The sequence below is a fragment of the Haliaeetus albicilla genome, chromosome 7, assembly GCF_947461875.1.
Source record: "Haliaeetus albicilla chromosome 7, bHalAlb1.1, whole genome shotgun sequence".
Lineage (NCBI taxonomy): Eukaryota > Metazoa > Chordata > Aves > Accipitriformes > Accipitridae > Haliaeetus > Haliaeetus albicilla.
In genome coordinates this window covers 38,316,393-38,330,589 of record NC_091489.1, presented here as the reverse complement: position 1 = coordinate 38,330,589, position 14,197 = coordinate 38,316,393, and the positions used below count along the sequence as shown (strand labels likewise).

At 47.9% G+C, this 14,197-nt stretch overlaps 2 protein-coding genes across 5 annotated transcripts in view; one reads left to right on the top strand and one right to left on the bottom strand.

Moving 5' to 3' along the window:
• The window catches only part of RIN2 (Ras and Rab interactor 2), an 82,616-nt gene extending 77,765 nt beyond the window's left edge, over positions 1 to 4,851 (bottom strand). The window contains exon 1 of one of the 4 annotated variants that reach the window (XM_069787793.1): positions 4,606 to 4,851. Coding sequence is in view for 1 of the 4 variants with exons in the window: in XM_069787792.1 (XP_069643893.1) it covers positions 262 to 273 (12 nt within the window). In the remaining 3 variants the exon portion in view is untranslated. The other 3 variants (XM_069787794.1, XM_069787795.1, XM_069787792.1) reach the window with 3 other exon arrangements.
• LOC138685783 (basic proline-rich protein-like) lies at positions 4,014 to 5,201 on the top strand. The gene has a single exon (XM_069786124.1). It carries the CDS (start codon positions 4,014 to 4,016, stop codon positions 5,199 to 5,201), a length of 1,188 nt encoding a protein of 395 aa, XP_069642225.1.
• Positions 5,202 to 14,197: the final 8,996 nt, after the last annotated feature.

Here is a 14,197-nt window from a genome sequence, read left to right as displayed (position 1 = left end):
TTTGCTGCTTAGCGAGTCGACCCTTACCCTCTCTGACAAAGCGCTGCAGGCCACAGGGTGACATCTCACAAAACGGCCTGTGCTGCGTGAACGCCTCCCTGTTACTGTACTCTCACAGGGCAGCTCCACATGCACCACCTGCTCGCGGAGCGGCAGCGCGTGCTTTACACACGCTTTCCACAAGGGCTGCCGTGACTGGGTCAAGCAGCGCAGTGCAGCGCCTGGATGAGGAAAGGACTTGTGCTTCCACACTGCACAAACCTTTGTCTCCATCTTGCCAACCACATCATCAGCTGGGAGAGCAGGTGCTTTTCAGGGCAGGAGGTCCAGTGTGGAGGCGGCTGTGGGCCAGGACTCGCCATGATGCCTGGTAGGTCCTTCATCACCTCTCATTTCTGTGGCAGCATTGCGGAACAAGAAGGCAGAGGAAAGACCGTACGTGTTTGTCTTGGTCTATCTACAAGAGGCCCTCTAAGCCAAATTAAAACAGGCTGGGTTATAGAACAGAATGTCTCCCCTGCCAGGTAAGTATCACACAGAGCCCAGACCAAAAGCAGGATCAGACCACATAAGCACTTCAGATTCTACAGCCAAGAATGCGAAGCAGTAGCAGCCGCCCTTCCACAAACAAACCGTGTTGCGGCTCACAGCAGCCAAGAGACAAAGAAAATTCCACATCCCTGCCAGCCCCTTCTCCTTGTCCTGCTCAACCTGCAAATACTCAGGCTCCTGAACAAGTATGGTAGGCTGAACCAGTGTGCCTTAGCATTGGGTAACTGCAGGTGGTAGAACATCAGATAAAACTAATGACCGTAAGTAGTCCTACTCTAGGTCATAAGCACCATAAATGCTAAGAAGGGGACATGACAACCCTTCCAGCTCTCACTAATGTGCTCCATAAGAAGATACAGGATAACTGTATTGCATTAAGTGTCTTCTGTAGCATTTTGTGTCAGGAATAATTTATTCTCAGTGTTCTAAACTAAGACACGTATTGGAAATTAGAGCCCCATATCCATCCAATTCCTACTACATCACCTCTGTGTTTTGCTACACAATGACAAAATAACACAAGGTGCCAAGTATTTAGTTACACTTCCATCCCCTCTCCTGATACACACTACTAATTGAATGATAAGCAACTTGAACAAAACAGTTTAACGGGCAACACTTGACTCTGCTTAGCATTTTCCCCAAGCAACTCTTAAGTAAGGAATTTTAGAGGTTTTTTAAGACACATCTCGATAAATCTCCAATTACAGATTAGAGGTACGTAAACCTCTTATTTTCAAGATCCGTATGGTATGCCAAGTATTTAGAGCCACAGGCAAGTCCTGCACAACCATGGAGCCTGCAAGACACATGACCACAGAACCAGTTTTCCGTATGTGGCTCCACTCTGTGCTTGGAGTCACTATGTCTGGAAGGTAAGACCATGATTTTGCTGTTAAGCCCCTTTCAGCTCCTGATCCAGAGGCCCTCAGTGATCCTACAGGGCTATGAAACTGCAGACACAGCTTATTAATGTTTGCTAAGAGAATGACCAAGACCACATCTACTTCATATAGTACTCTTATCAGTTCCTTCCTGCTGATGGGAGATGATTTACATTACTTATCACTATGATGTGACAGCTACATTATTCTAGTAGATAACAGAAGCTCTTCAACTGCTATATTGACAGTACTGTTCTGCCTTTTTTTGTTTTTCTTTTTTAAAAGCAGTAGCTCCCTTGTGAAAAATTCAGTCACCATACTATTGATTCAGTGCCTTAGTAACTACTATGTTTGATCTATCCTTAGAAACAATCCAAAAATGCCCTGAGCCTTAAGTAAAAGAGCTAGAGTCATCTTCTACATTAGACAAACAAGAGCCAACTTTCCTGGTCCTGTTAGCCACACACCAAACCACTCACACAGCTGATCACACACTATATGTTTCAGTGAGCTAGGGAGGGGGACACTGGAGCAGAGTTTCACACAAAGACCACAACCACACCTCCCAGGGCCTCAGAGCTGGAGCAAGGGACACCAAGTTGGCTGGGAGTATATCAGGGTGATAGAGCAATCCACCAAAGTCAGCCACAAGAGCCCCTCGACACACCTTATCCAGCCACGCCAGGAGCACAGGCTGCCAGCAAACCCCTGGCCAGCACAGCCTCATACCACTCACGTAGCATAGCCCTGACGCAAGAGAATTTGAACTTCTGGGGAAAAAAAAAAAAAAACAACAAACCACCACAAAAAAAACCCCAACAACAAAAAACACACACAAAAAAAATACAACCCCACCAAACAACCCCACAGCTGGGCCACCTGTGGTGTGAATAGCAGAGATCATGCGTTCCTAGGTTTGTACCCTATTCAGCACAAAAGTCTCCCAAGCCACCAGAAGTTTTTCAAGCAACCTTGAAATCCTGAAGCTTAACAGGATCAATTTCTCAGCACAGCCTAATATTTATGCTAGCTGTCCTTTTAAAGTCTTAAACAGAGAGGAAACCTACATTTCAGCTACTGCACAAACCAGCCTTGACAGATTGACCTACCAGGGATACCTTACCCTGGAAGCCCATTTACAACAGTACTCTCTGATTCCAAACCTGCTGAGGGGCAAAACCAAACAAACAAAAAATCAATTTACAAGTTTACCAAATATAAACAGACTGAAACCTACGGAAATCCCTTGAAGAAAAAAAAGTCAGCCTCAGAACCCATCTGGTGAAAGTCCGTTCCTAGACACATATAGGAATCTCATTCCACATGGATGTTCAACCATTATTTTCAGAAGAGTCAATATTGCTGATATTCTTGGTATTTATTACTTAGTTTATGTTTTTAATTAACACAAAGAACAAGGCAGTGGATTGAATACAAATCCTTTCAATGAAGTTAAATACATCATAGGATTACATATGGTAAAACTCAGGGGACTGTTCCATATAAACATCTTCAGAACCACAGCACAATTTTCTCACGTAGCTCTCTGATAAACAGACAACTATGTACCATAGTCTTCCTGCTCATTTAGGTAAATATTCAGGTCCCAAGTAAGCTATTAACAGCTAAATATTTTTAGAGCTAAATAGATCTAAAACTAACGAAACTTAACATAGATCTGGCCTGAGGAAAGGTAAGAGCTTGGTTCCACAGCAGTTAGCATATTTTATCCCAGCAAAACACAGAATTACTCACAGAGTCAGCACAGACATAGCTGAATTGAAGTTGGAGTTGCAGTAGAGTCTACAGCTAGCTCCAAGTACCTGCCCTTCTAAGCACTGCCTCATCAGCCTTATAGCCTATACCTAGGCAAACCTGCACTTCTGCAAACGCAATTAACGAGTCACTTGACAAGTCCCTCAGCTGTTCCCCACAAGCTATGTTCTAATGGAGAAAGGACACTCCTGCAAGCACTGTCCTGCTTACCCCCGGGGGCTTTTGCCCGCACAGAAATACCCAGGTGGAAATCATGTTTTGCGCCATCATCATCATCAACAGAGCTGTGCTGGGAAAGGCACATAAAGATGTTCCTTACTTAAAAGGGCTTAAGAGTTACGCTTCAGGAAATAAACAAATAAAACAAATGAGAGCCAAGTAGCTTGGAAGGATGAGAAGACAGAGGAATCAAGCTAACAGAAGAAAGCACACCTGCTTTTCCACATATATCAAATCAGACCTGTGTGATTTAAAATAATTTTTTACCGTAATATTTACAAGAAAATACTGAAGAAGAGGAACTGGCAAGACATACGCTGTATCCCCATCTTTTGGGCCCCTGGAACCCCTACTCCAGTCAGAAAAGGGATGCAGGTGCCCAGACTGAGAACTCTCCGTTAAGCCTGGCTAAACTACTCTTTACAGCGTGCACTGCTGTACTGCCCACAGGCCCTAAGCTGGGTTAGCACCCCGCTGCGAACACGCGCGAAGCCTCTCCTTCCAAGGCTGTATGACCTAGTTACACAGAAGGGAAGAGCAGCAGGAGGGAGGCTGGCCGGACGGCACAGCTGGAAGCGGGCAATGAGGGTCCCCAGCCAGGCAGGCAAAGGCAGGCAGGGGAGTCCCCCGCCAGGCAGGCGGGCAGGCAGCGGCCCCGAGCCCCCCGCGCAGAGGCCTGGCGCCGAGCGGCGGACCACCAGCCCGGGCTGCGCGGCACCCGGAGGACGCCCCCCAGGAACCGCCGCGGGGGGACGGGCCCCGACCCGGCCTTCCCTTGGCCGCGGCCGCCGCAGGAGGAAGGAGCCAGCCCGGGGCGGGGAAGGGGGTGAGGAAGAGAGCACCGGCTGCAGCCCGGCTCCTCACCTGCGTCCCGGCGGGGCAGAAGGCGATGCTTCCCAGCGCCCCGCCGCACCAGCGGCCGCCGGGGCCAGCCCGCGCCCGCCACCGCTACCGCCACGGCCCCGGCCTGCTCCGCGGCCCTCGCCTCCCCCGGCCCGCCCGCTCCCGCTCCCGCGGCGCGTTTTCGGGAAGGCGGCTTACCGACGGCCGCCGCGGCCCCCCTCCGCCCGGCGCCGGCGGGCGCGGCCCCGCTCGTCCCCCACCACCGGGGGCCCGCCGGGCCGCGGTCCCCGCAGCACGCCCGGCGCCCGCGTCTCACCCGCCCCTTACTTGCCTCACGCCGCCGGCCAGCAACGGGCAGCGCTGGCGGGAGCCGCCCCCGGCCGGGCCGGGCCGAGGCATGGGGAGGGGCCGCGGCTTTGTGCCCGCCGCTCCGCTCCGCTCCGCTCGGCTCGGGCCGCCCCTCCCTTCACGCCGCAGCCGGCTCCCCCCTGGGGCCAGGCGCCTGCGCCATGCGCCTGCCTCCCGCTCCGCTCCCGGCCTTCCCTCGGCAGCCGGGCCCGGGTCGCTCCGCACGGCCGGCCTGGCGACGCGATCCTCCCCCGGGCCGGGCCGGGAGGCGGTGCTGCGCGGCGCGGGGGCTGCCGCGGGGCAGAGGGGAGCTTCCCGGCGCCGCTCGCCTCACGCCGTCCCGCCGTCCGGCCCCCGGTCCCGGCTGGCCGCCCGGCGGGCGCAGCGGGAAGAGCCGGCAACGGCATCAGGGACGCCCCGAGGACGGAGAGCCAGGGTGGGCTCCCGAGGCGCTCCCGGAGCCCGGGCCCCTCCTCTGACCGACCGGGCTTAAAACCGGGCAGGACGCTGTGCGCTGCTGCTCGGCGGAGCGGCCCCGCCGTCTTCAGCCCGAACGGCCGGCGCCAGCTCCTGCTCTAGGCGTGCCCCGTTACCTTCTCGGGGGGAAGGGGTGCTCTCCTCAGATACCTCTCTTGCCAGCCGTAGGATTCGTCCGATGTACGCTTTTCACTGACTTGGGCTGGCAAACGGGGAGAAAATAAATTACGGCGCTGATGCCATTAGGATGCACCCATTCCACAGTTCATTCCGGGATCCTAACGCTCAGTGTGTCACAAGTTTATTAGATTTATTTCAGTGCAAGTTATTGCAATAACAAAACAACGAGAGCAAGATTTTCCTTCCAGTCTGGCAGCTGCTTTCTCCGTAAATAGAGTACCCATTAAAAATGCTAGCAACCACACTGAAGACGGCAGCCAACGTGTCAAGCGTGATTAGGAACGCATTCAAAGACACACAGCAGTGGAAAAAACCTACTTAAAGAGGGTATAGCAATTCCAAAATTCAGACCATTAAAATGAAAGGTGGATACTACCTAGTTTTCAGGAATTAGGGCAAAGCAATGCTGTCTTATTTACAAGGTGGTGACATTTACGTTAATCCACGGCTTCCGTGAAAGTGGCTGTTAATCTTCAGGCATAAGAGACCTGGTTGGCTCAGGGATGCAACCGCTTAATGCATCTGAGCAGCTTCTCTTGCTGCAGCTTTCATGTAATCTATAGCTGTCTTTTGACAGAGAGGTGTGAAGCTTTTCTGGCGTGAGCTGGAGGCAGCTGAAGTAATCCTGCTTGCTGGTTGTGAAAGCAGTGGTGAGTTCTCCAAGGTGTCCCAGGGGCCGCTGAAACCCTTCTGCTCCACATGCCACACATACCACACAGAACCTCAACATTAAAAAGCATTTATCATAAGGGATACTGTGACTGACTTTTCAGTCCTGCTACCTCTGGAAGCTCTTGGCGTTTATCCAGGTAGCCTAGCAGATGGTCCTGAAGTCCAGTTTTGCAGTGCCTCGCTTGGCATAGCTGTCAGAGCCCTTGGCTACCCTTACAAGGATGAGCGACACACCATTGCCCCTCAAATGCATTTGGGAGCAGTTCAGTAAGGTGCCTGCCGGCTGCAGAGGAAAACAAGAGCAAACAAGAGGCGGTAAATGAGAGGCAGGTTAGGACATAGCCAGTCCTGCCAAACTGGGGCAGAAATGAGCTCTAAGGACTGGAGGAAATTTACTGGAAAATACTTTGCTGCATACAGCCTTTCAGGTAGCTGAGATATTGGGTGAAGTTTCATGGCTTGTGTGTTCTTATTTATCCCTGATTGAGAGAGAGAGAGAGACAGACAGACACACACACACGCACGCACACTCACTCACTCCAGCTGTGAGCATCGGGCTTGGTGTCATTTTCTACACATACAGCAAGCCTGCAGAAAAGCAGATTTTTCCAGGCCCTGAATGGCTGGGCTGTATATATCATCATATGGGTGTGGGACAGAGACCAATATGTAGGCAGAAGGTTTTAAGCATTGGTGGGATGCCCAGAGGACTTGACTAGTCCGGACAAGAAATGGCACTTAGCCTTTCCCAAGCTGCTGCATTGCTGCATTATACACCCCCGTGAGGTGAGGGAGGTTTTCCCATGTAATTTGGTTTTGACTGGGCCTGGGCAGTATGTACTTTAGCTCTAGAAATCAAAACACCTGTTTCTTATTTCCATCACAAGTACAGAGGAAAACTGTGTTACCAGGATCTCCAGTGTCTTGAATAGATACTGCGGGGATAGGAAACAGACTTGCTTATCTGTTGTCACACCCTGGCAACTGCAGCAAGGAGCAGCAACTATCAATTCCTTCAGCTAGCTTCTCATGTGGTAGCGAAGATTCCTACGACAAGAGACTTTCCTCTTCCACTGGCTCCTACCCTAGAAGCCTGCCACAAGGCTGTGAGTTCTGCAGGAGGGAGAAGAGAAACTGCAGCACTTTTTTACAGGAAAGGCAGATGAGTCACTGGGATCTATCTCCTGCATGCTGAACACGTTGCTGCTGCACCACAGGAAGACCTGTGCAGTCTCCCAGCTGTGGAGGTGCACCCACCCCCGCCCTCCAGAGCCTGGTCACGTTCACTGGTGACTTCAGAGTGATCTTTTCTCACCTTAAAACACGATGTGTATTTCAGTTTATAGCACGTGACAGCGATTACTTCGGTACATTCAAAATCTTATCCCTTGGCAGTATTGTGCATATTACACCGTGGGCTGTAAGTCGGATTTCTTGTTCTGATTTGCAAAACAACACTGGTGCTCAGCTGTGTTTTATAACGAAGGAGGAGGGAGATGAGAATCAAACTGCAGGAAGGAGGCACAGCAAAAACTGCTTAAGAGCAAAACAGACCTAGTTGTTTTGCTTAGTTTTCCTAATGACTTTTTCATACTGTAAGCAGAGGGGATATACATACTTACACACATGGAAAGGAAAAAAAAAACACCAAAAAACCCCACAAACCAACAAGGGAACAAAACCCATAGAACTGAGCCAACTAGTTTTTTTCTGAAAGCAACGTATTGGGATCCTGAGTTGTTCCGGGCTCAGGCATGACCTGCTGTGTACGGTAAGGCACAATCTCTCCTTATTCCACCTCTTCATTTTCCAGATCCAGAGGATATTCCATCTTCATCAAAATTTCGGTGTCACAGAGAGTACTTTGTAGTTCAAGATTCACTAGTGCTGAGGTAGATGGCTATCCTGACCCTGTAAGCCATATACTCCAAAACTTCATATAGTCAAAAGCCACAAGAGAGACACCTCAAAAAGCTGAGTGGAAGGAGAGTGCCAAGAGAAGTCCCAGGCAGCTGGGAGCTCAGAGCTGGTGCAGATGTGCAGCTGGATGCCAGGCCAGGGCAATCCACACTCGCTCCTTCCCACCTCTGGGGATTCCCCCAAAGCAGCCTTTCCAACATAGCCTTGCTGGTGCTGTTCAGGCTCGCTGGCTGTGAGCATTGCTTGCCCTACTGCTAACCCATGCCTGCCTGGTACATGTGGCAGAGCCATCTTGCCTCCTCTCCCCCTGAAAAAAAATAATTTCCCCTTCGAGAGCAACCTCCTGGCCATGTTACACTGCTCAGCGTGAACAAAGCAAACACGAGATACCACTGTAGGCATGGGTGTTCCCTGTATCTGGATAGGACAATGATCCTGGTCCTTTCAGATAGCCTAGGCTGAGCGATCCTGCCAATATGAGAATAAAATAGAGCTGATCATTAATTTGCTGGGGCCTGAAATTGGCGAGATGAGATGCTGACATCCTGCAAATGAGAAAGTGGTTAATTTTGTTGCTGTCTGGCACACCTGGATTGTTGCACAGACAGAGCCACCGTTTGAATGAAGGGAGCAGGCAAAGGGATGTGACTTAAACCCTGAGGGTGGGTTGTGAGAAGGCTGAAGGTTGAACTGTTTGACTTCTGGCTGATGCCTACCTCTTGCCATTTCCATAAGCACAGACACCAATGTCAGGCAAAGAAATAGCTTCTAAAGTGGGACTTACGTCTTACTTGTCAGTTCTTCCTTCTGAGGCAATACAGTAGTTCCCCAGTACTGCACTTTGCTTCACATCCTCATTACTGTATTTGGATAAAGTTCTTACTGTGTAAAAACTTGCCTTGGTACTCAGATGAGCCTAGCATATTCACCCATGTCTTGTTTGATTGCTACCTGCTTGGTCTCAGTGAAAAGCTTGACAATGATATTGGAGAATGCTTCTTGAAAGAGACGATGTCTTGTAGATTAACCTGGTTTTCAAAAGATTTCGGTTCCCTTCCCAGCTCCGCATGCACAATTCTGAACAAGTAACTCTTTTAACTGGTCATCCCATTAACTGCAGGGCATTAGCATGCATTTATTAAAGTACACAGTGCTCTTGTATTTATTGAACTAAAGGTTACACAAATGGGATAAAAACCAGGCTGGACAAATGTTATAGAAAAACCCCAGGTCACTTCTGCTTCTTCATATGGCCTTTCTCCAATATGGAAGGAGAAAACACGTATCTCCTAATTTCTGTACTTGTTGCAGAGCCACTCTTTTTGCTTCAATTTTTCCCCCCCTTCTTTAAGGTTGGTAGCAAAGGACTGGAATCAAGTTGTTTATGATTGTTAGTTACTACATCCATGGGAAGAAATTACTCTTTTATTATTTCATGGTGTTGTGCTCTTAAGTGCAATTCTCTCAGCCTTGTCCCATGAAGGGAGATCTGGCCAACATCTTTTCAACACTCCCCCACATCAAGATGGATTTGCATCGTGGGGTTCCGATGAGAGATCTGACAGCAGCTAGTCTTCATGTGTCTTCCTGACAGTCAGGAAATGAGTACGTGGAAATGCTGCATAACTGCATTTCCAGCTCAGTAGCACTTACTTTTTACCTTCCTTCTCTTTAATTTGAAGTATTTTTCTGAAAACAGTATTCAAATAAAATGTATATTTGTACAGGGATGTGGGAGCACTTTGACATCCCAGCTCTCAAAAAGCACGTGGACCAGAACGCTGAGTTCCTCAAAAAAACCCTGCAGAGCACAGGCCAAGAGCAACCCAGGGGCACCATGCACATCCTGCCCTCTCTAAGCCCCATGTAAGGAAGATGTGAGGGCCAGGGCATCTGATCCCATCATCCTCACCAGCAGCCTCATTAGATCACGGAGCAAGAAAGGAAGGTGCAATAACGAGCCTCCAGCCACCAGTGAAAGCTCATTCCAGCTGTGTATGTGCCAAAAGCTATTCCTTTCTCTGCAGCCGCAGCCAAAGTGACATGAAAGTAGTGATGAGATCTCCGTCCAGGGAGAGGATGACTGCCAGACACTAGCTGTGAGTAATCCTCAGGAACTTGGGAAGAATTGGAGCCATATTCTGATCCCACTGCTGAGCATGTGTATTTTTTATGTGACACCGTGTGGGGGAAGGAAGGAAGGGGTGGTAGGACCCATACTTGGGCAACTGCTTCCTCATTCCACCTGAATTCTGAATTACTGATGCTGTCTCAGACCCACAGCTGAAGCAGAGAGACTTGAGCTGATCCAAGTTTGGACATCAGTTTTAAAGTGCTTGAAGTACCAGCCACCAAGTAAACTAACCTCTGCTTTCATTACGGTGGTTATGGTACTGGCTCTCATCATCTTCCAAAAAACACAGGCTGGCATTTCCAGTCCTTCTCTTGCAACTGTCTTAACTTGCAGGAAAGTAATGACTGTGAGTCATCCTTTCATCTTTACAACACTACTGAAGAAGAAAAAAGGGGAAAAAACAGTGTTTGTAGCCTGGCCATAAAATTGTTTGCTAAATAAAGTCAACTGTGCCTCAAATCTCTAGTTACAATAACAAGTGACATACACCATACCGATTTATGGCAAAACAGATCACTAGGGAGAACTGTGATCAACTATTTGTCACTTCAACATGATGTTTTAACAGTGCACTCTTAATCTAGACCCAACAAAAATATAATTGGTAATATAATTTCTGCTTCTTAATTAATACCATTAACATCTGCCCATTGCTTCCCAAGACTTCCACTGGTTCGCTACGCCTGCATGCACGCCTGCGTGCACGTGCATTTTTGTGCCCATAGGCAATGCCATTCTAAGGCGGCAGCAGGCATTTGCTTTATTGTCTGTTGGCAGCCTAAACAGACCGCTACAAACCTGGAGGAGAATCAGGCCCTCCCTTTGCTGGGATAGCAACAAGACTGCCATTATTCAAGGAAGGGGAGGGGAAAAAAAAATGCCAGTAGCTACGTTAAAAGCTCTTGCCTGTATTAGTGGAAGTATTAACATTTCCCAATGTGCTTTCAAGTTACAGTCAAGTATTTTGCCTTCAGTTTGGAGCTGCTTGTAAAAACAGCTAAGTCATGCAAGGCCAATAACCTGAGGACTATCAGCTCCGAGCCCAACTCCTACAGAAGCAGGCAGAAGCTGGCTTGTCCAGAAGCTGGTGTGCAGCCTTGGAGTTTGAAGGATCTCCTGAGATTGATTTGAGAGTTAAAGCTCTTGCTCTTCTCCAGTGGGGAACAAATCTGTGTATGTAGAACAAGAAAACCCATTACGAAGGTAAACAATATTGGTCTAAAGTGCCACTAAATATTGTTACCGTTCCTTAGAAAGGCCAAGCATTATGATGTCAAATGGTAGGAAGCAAGAGGACAAGATAATACCTAAAATGTAACACACGTGAGTCCAGGTTCGTAAGCAGTTATTGCCACAGACCTCCACTGAACTCAATAGATTACTATCTACTCATATTTGGTGCTTAACCTTCGGCCTGAAGAGAGCTGTGACAGCCAGGAGCAAGGACAGAGCTGCAAGTGGGCCAAGTTCTTGAGACATTTTCAGTTAACGCAGACCCATATTCTACAGGCAGCTTTGTTTGAATGGGAGGATCTCAGCAACAGAGTAAGCAGCTTTTTGAATAAAGATGCCAAGACCTGGCCTGTTAGGATTAATATTTTAATCTGCTGTCTAAGTCTATCACTGCTCTAATCACAGCCACAGTGGAGTCCTTGAGTAGCTGGAAATTAGAGAGATCATTGATAATCCCTGCCGTGCTGCACAGATGAAAGCTATCAAGTGGATTTACTGAGGACATAAGGTATATACAGAAACTCATCATTTTCCAGTTGAGAAAAAACTATCCATTAATATCTGACACAGAGCACACTCTGGAAAACTGGAAGCAGATATTGAAATCGAGCAAATCCCAACAGGCCTAATGCATATGTGATGAACCAGTTATTAATATTCAGCAATATTGATAGCAAGCTCTGTCACTAAGGATGGATAGCATTCCTGTTGGTATTTATAAGTCTATATGCCCTAGATGGCATTGCTCTGCAACATCAGAAAATACATTTCTAAAATCCAAGCTCTCACTGCAGTCAGTACCTAAGAATTTTAGGCAGGACAAGTGTTGATTTAAGTTCACACACGCAAAGATAACAGCCGAGTTCTCTTTTTAATGTACTTGTTTGAGACATTTCCACTGCAGCTGATACATCAATTATGCCACTTTTTTTTTTCATTCATTCTTTAAAGGCTCACTTGTAAAATATTCTTGTCTGAAGTGGTTTCACTGCACCTGCTCTCTCCAGGCTGCAGTATTTAATTGTTTTTGTTTATTCTGTGCTACTCTTCTCGAGCGATTTGCTTGGCACTGTGAAGAACACCAATTACAGAGTGCTGTTTGTTCCCGACAGTCAGATGTTGAAGATGAGCCTCCTTCCCTCTGAATGCTAGCTGCAGCCCACTTAAAGCAGCTGGAGGGGAAGCAGGCAGATGCTCAGCTGTGCTAAGAGGGTTGATTACCATTGCAGCAGGGAGGAAAAATACACACAAAATCAACATACCTGCAGTTTGTCCCAAGTCCTGTGTCTGCATACTTCCCTTTCAGGAGCACAGCCACACGTTGCCTCTGCGTCAGGAGCTTCCTAGAACGCACGATGTGCTGGGAGTACCTGTGTGCATTCACCTCCCAGCAATAAGGATTAGGAGTTGCAGTTTCAAGGAGCTGTGCAGCCCACCAGCAACCTGAAAGCTGCTTAATAAAGGATTTTGGCACTGAAAGCCCTAACCATTAAGCACTCGCTCTCCAGGGCAGGGTTAACTTGTCTAGGCACCCCATGCAAGGATGGGGAGAAGCCTCAGGTGGGAAGTCTCACTAGCCAGCCCATTGAGCTGGGAGATGCCTGCAGCCAAACCCCCAGGGCTGTGACAGAGTCGTATGGAAATGCCTCAACCTTTCTGGGATGCATAACCCCATCACTTCTCTTAAGAGGTGGCTCTGTCCACGGCTCTTTGCAACGGAATGGGCATTGCACTTTTGGGAAGCTGAGCAGTGGTGGCGGTATGTCCTGCTCTGCAAGCACATGCTCCTTCTGTGTCCTGGGAGGCTGCAGCACCAAGAGGCTAAAAGACATTCTGGGTGGAGGGTTGTCTCCAAGCTCTCCCTCATTCACTAGATTAACAGAAAGGAAGGCAAGTGCTTGAATTCCTCAGGCATGAGGTGAAAGTCCTGGTTCCTCAGATGCTGTGGTCCACAGCACTGATGTGGGCAGTTGTACAGCAGGACCATCAGCTGCACTATGGCAGGTGTAGGCTTAGGGAGCAGGGCATAGTGTCAGATTTTCCTTGGCTTTAAGAATGACATTTTGGAAGGAAAATTAGTCTGATGCTCTGGTACACGTTAGGGTATGTATCATGAATGTACATTATAGTATAATCTGTCTTACGGTATAAAGGGAAGGAAGATCAGCCACAAAACCTGCATCTCTTTTTTTTTTTTTGGATGTTATTCCAAAGATTAAAACAAAGAAGAAAAGACATTTCCTTTAGCAGCAGAGACATTCATTAATCAGTCCTCTTACAAACATGATTTTGGGATAACTGAAGACTTCAGAGTTATCCATCAGAGGACATTGTGCTGAGAACACAGGCAGATGCTGTTTTGTTCAAGCAGCAAAGGATGTAATAAACAGGTGAAAACCAATTGGGCAGAGCCTGGAGGAAGATTGTTATCTGCAATTTACAGAGAAAAGATGTCTCATGTCTGGACATGTTATTTCAAAGCAAATAGCTTTTGGGGTGGCAAAGACACAAGTTGGGCCTCTGTAAAGCAAGCTAGAAGTAACCTCTAAAGGGAAAATAAATAGGATTTGTGCCCTAGTTTTGCATCTTTATGATGGATAAAGATGGCCAGGTGGGAGAGGAGGGTTAGTTTTCTTTTCACCACTTTGTACTTCTGCTCTGATGTTTCATTTTTTGTTCTGCACTAAAAATTCACATCTTTGCTTAGGCAGGGTTTATGAAAGCTAAAGAATAACTGCAAAGACAACACAGCAACAGCTTCTAAAAAAGCAAAAGTAAATACATGAATATGAAATACATACTCTTCAATAACCCCTCCAGCAAAAGCAACGATGGCTTGCCTTAACACTCTGATTTTCCTAACTTTAATGAAAGTGGCTAGAAATTCAGTTACTCCCCCTGACCTCTGAAAACCAATTTCTAACTTTCCAGGCTGTAAGTTACACAAAATTTTCCTAAA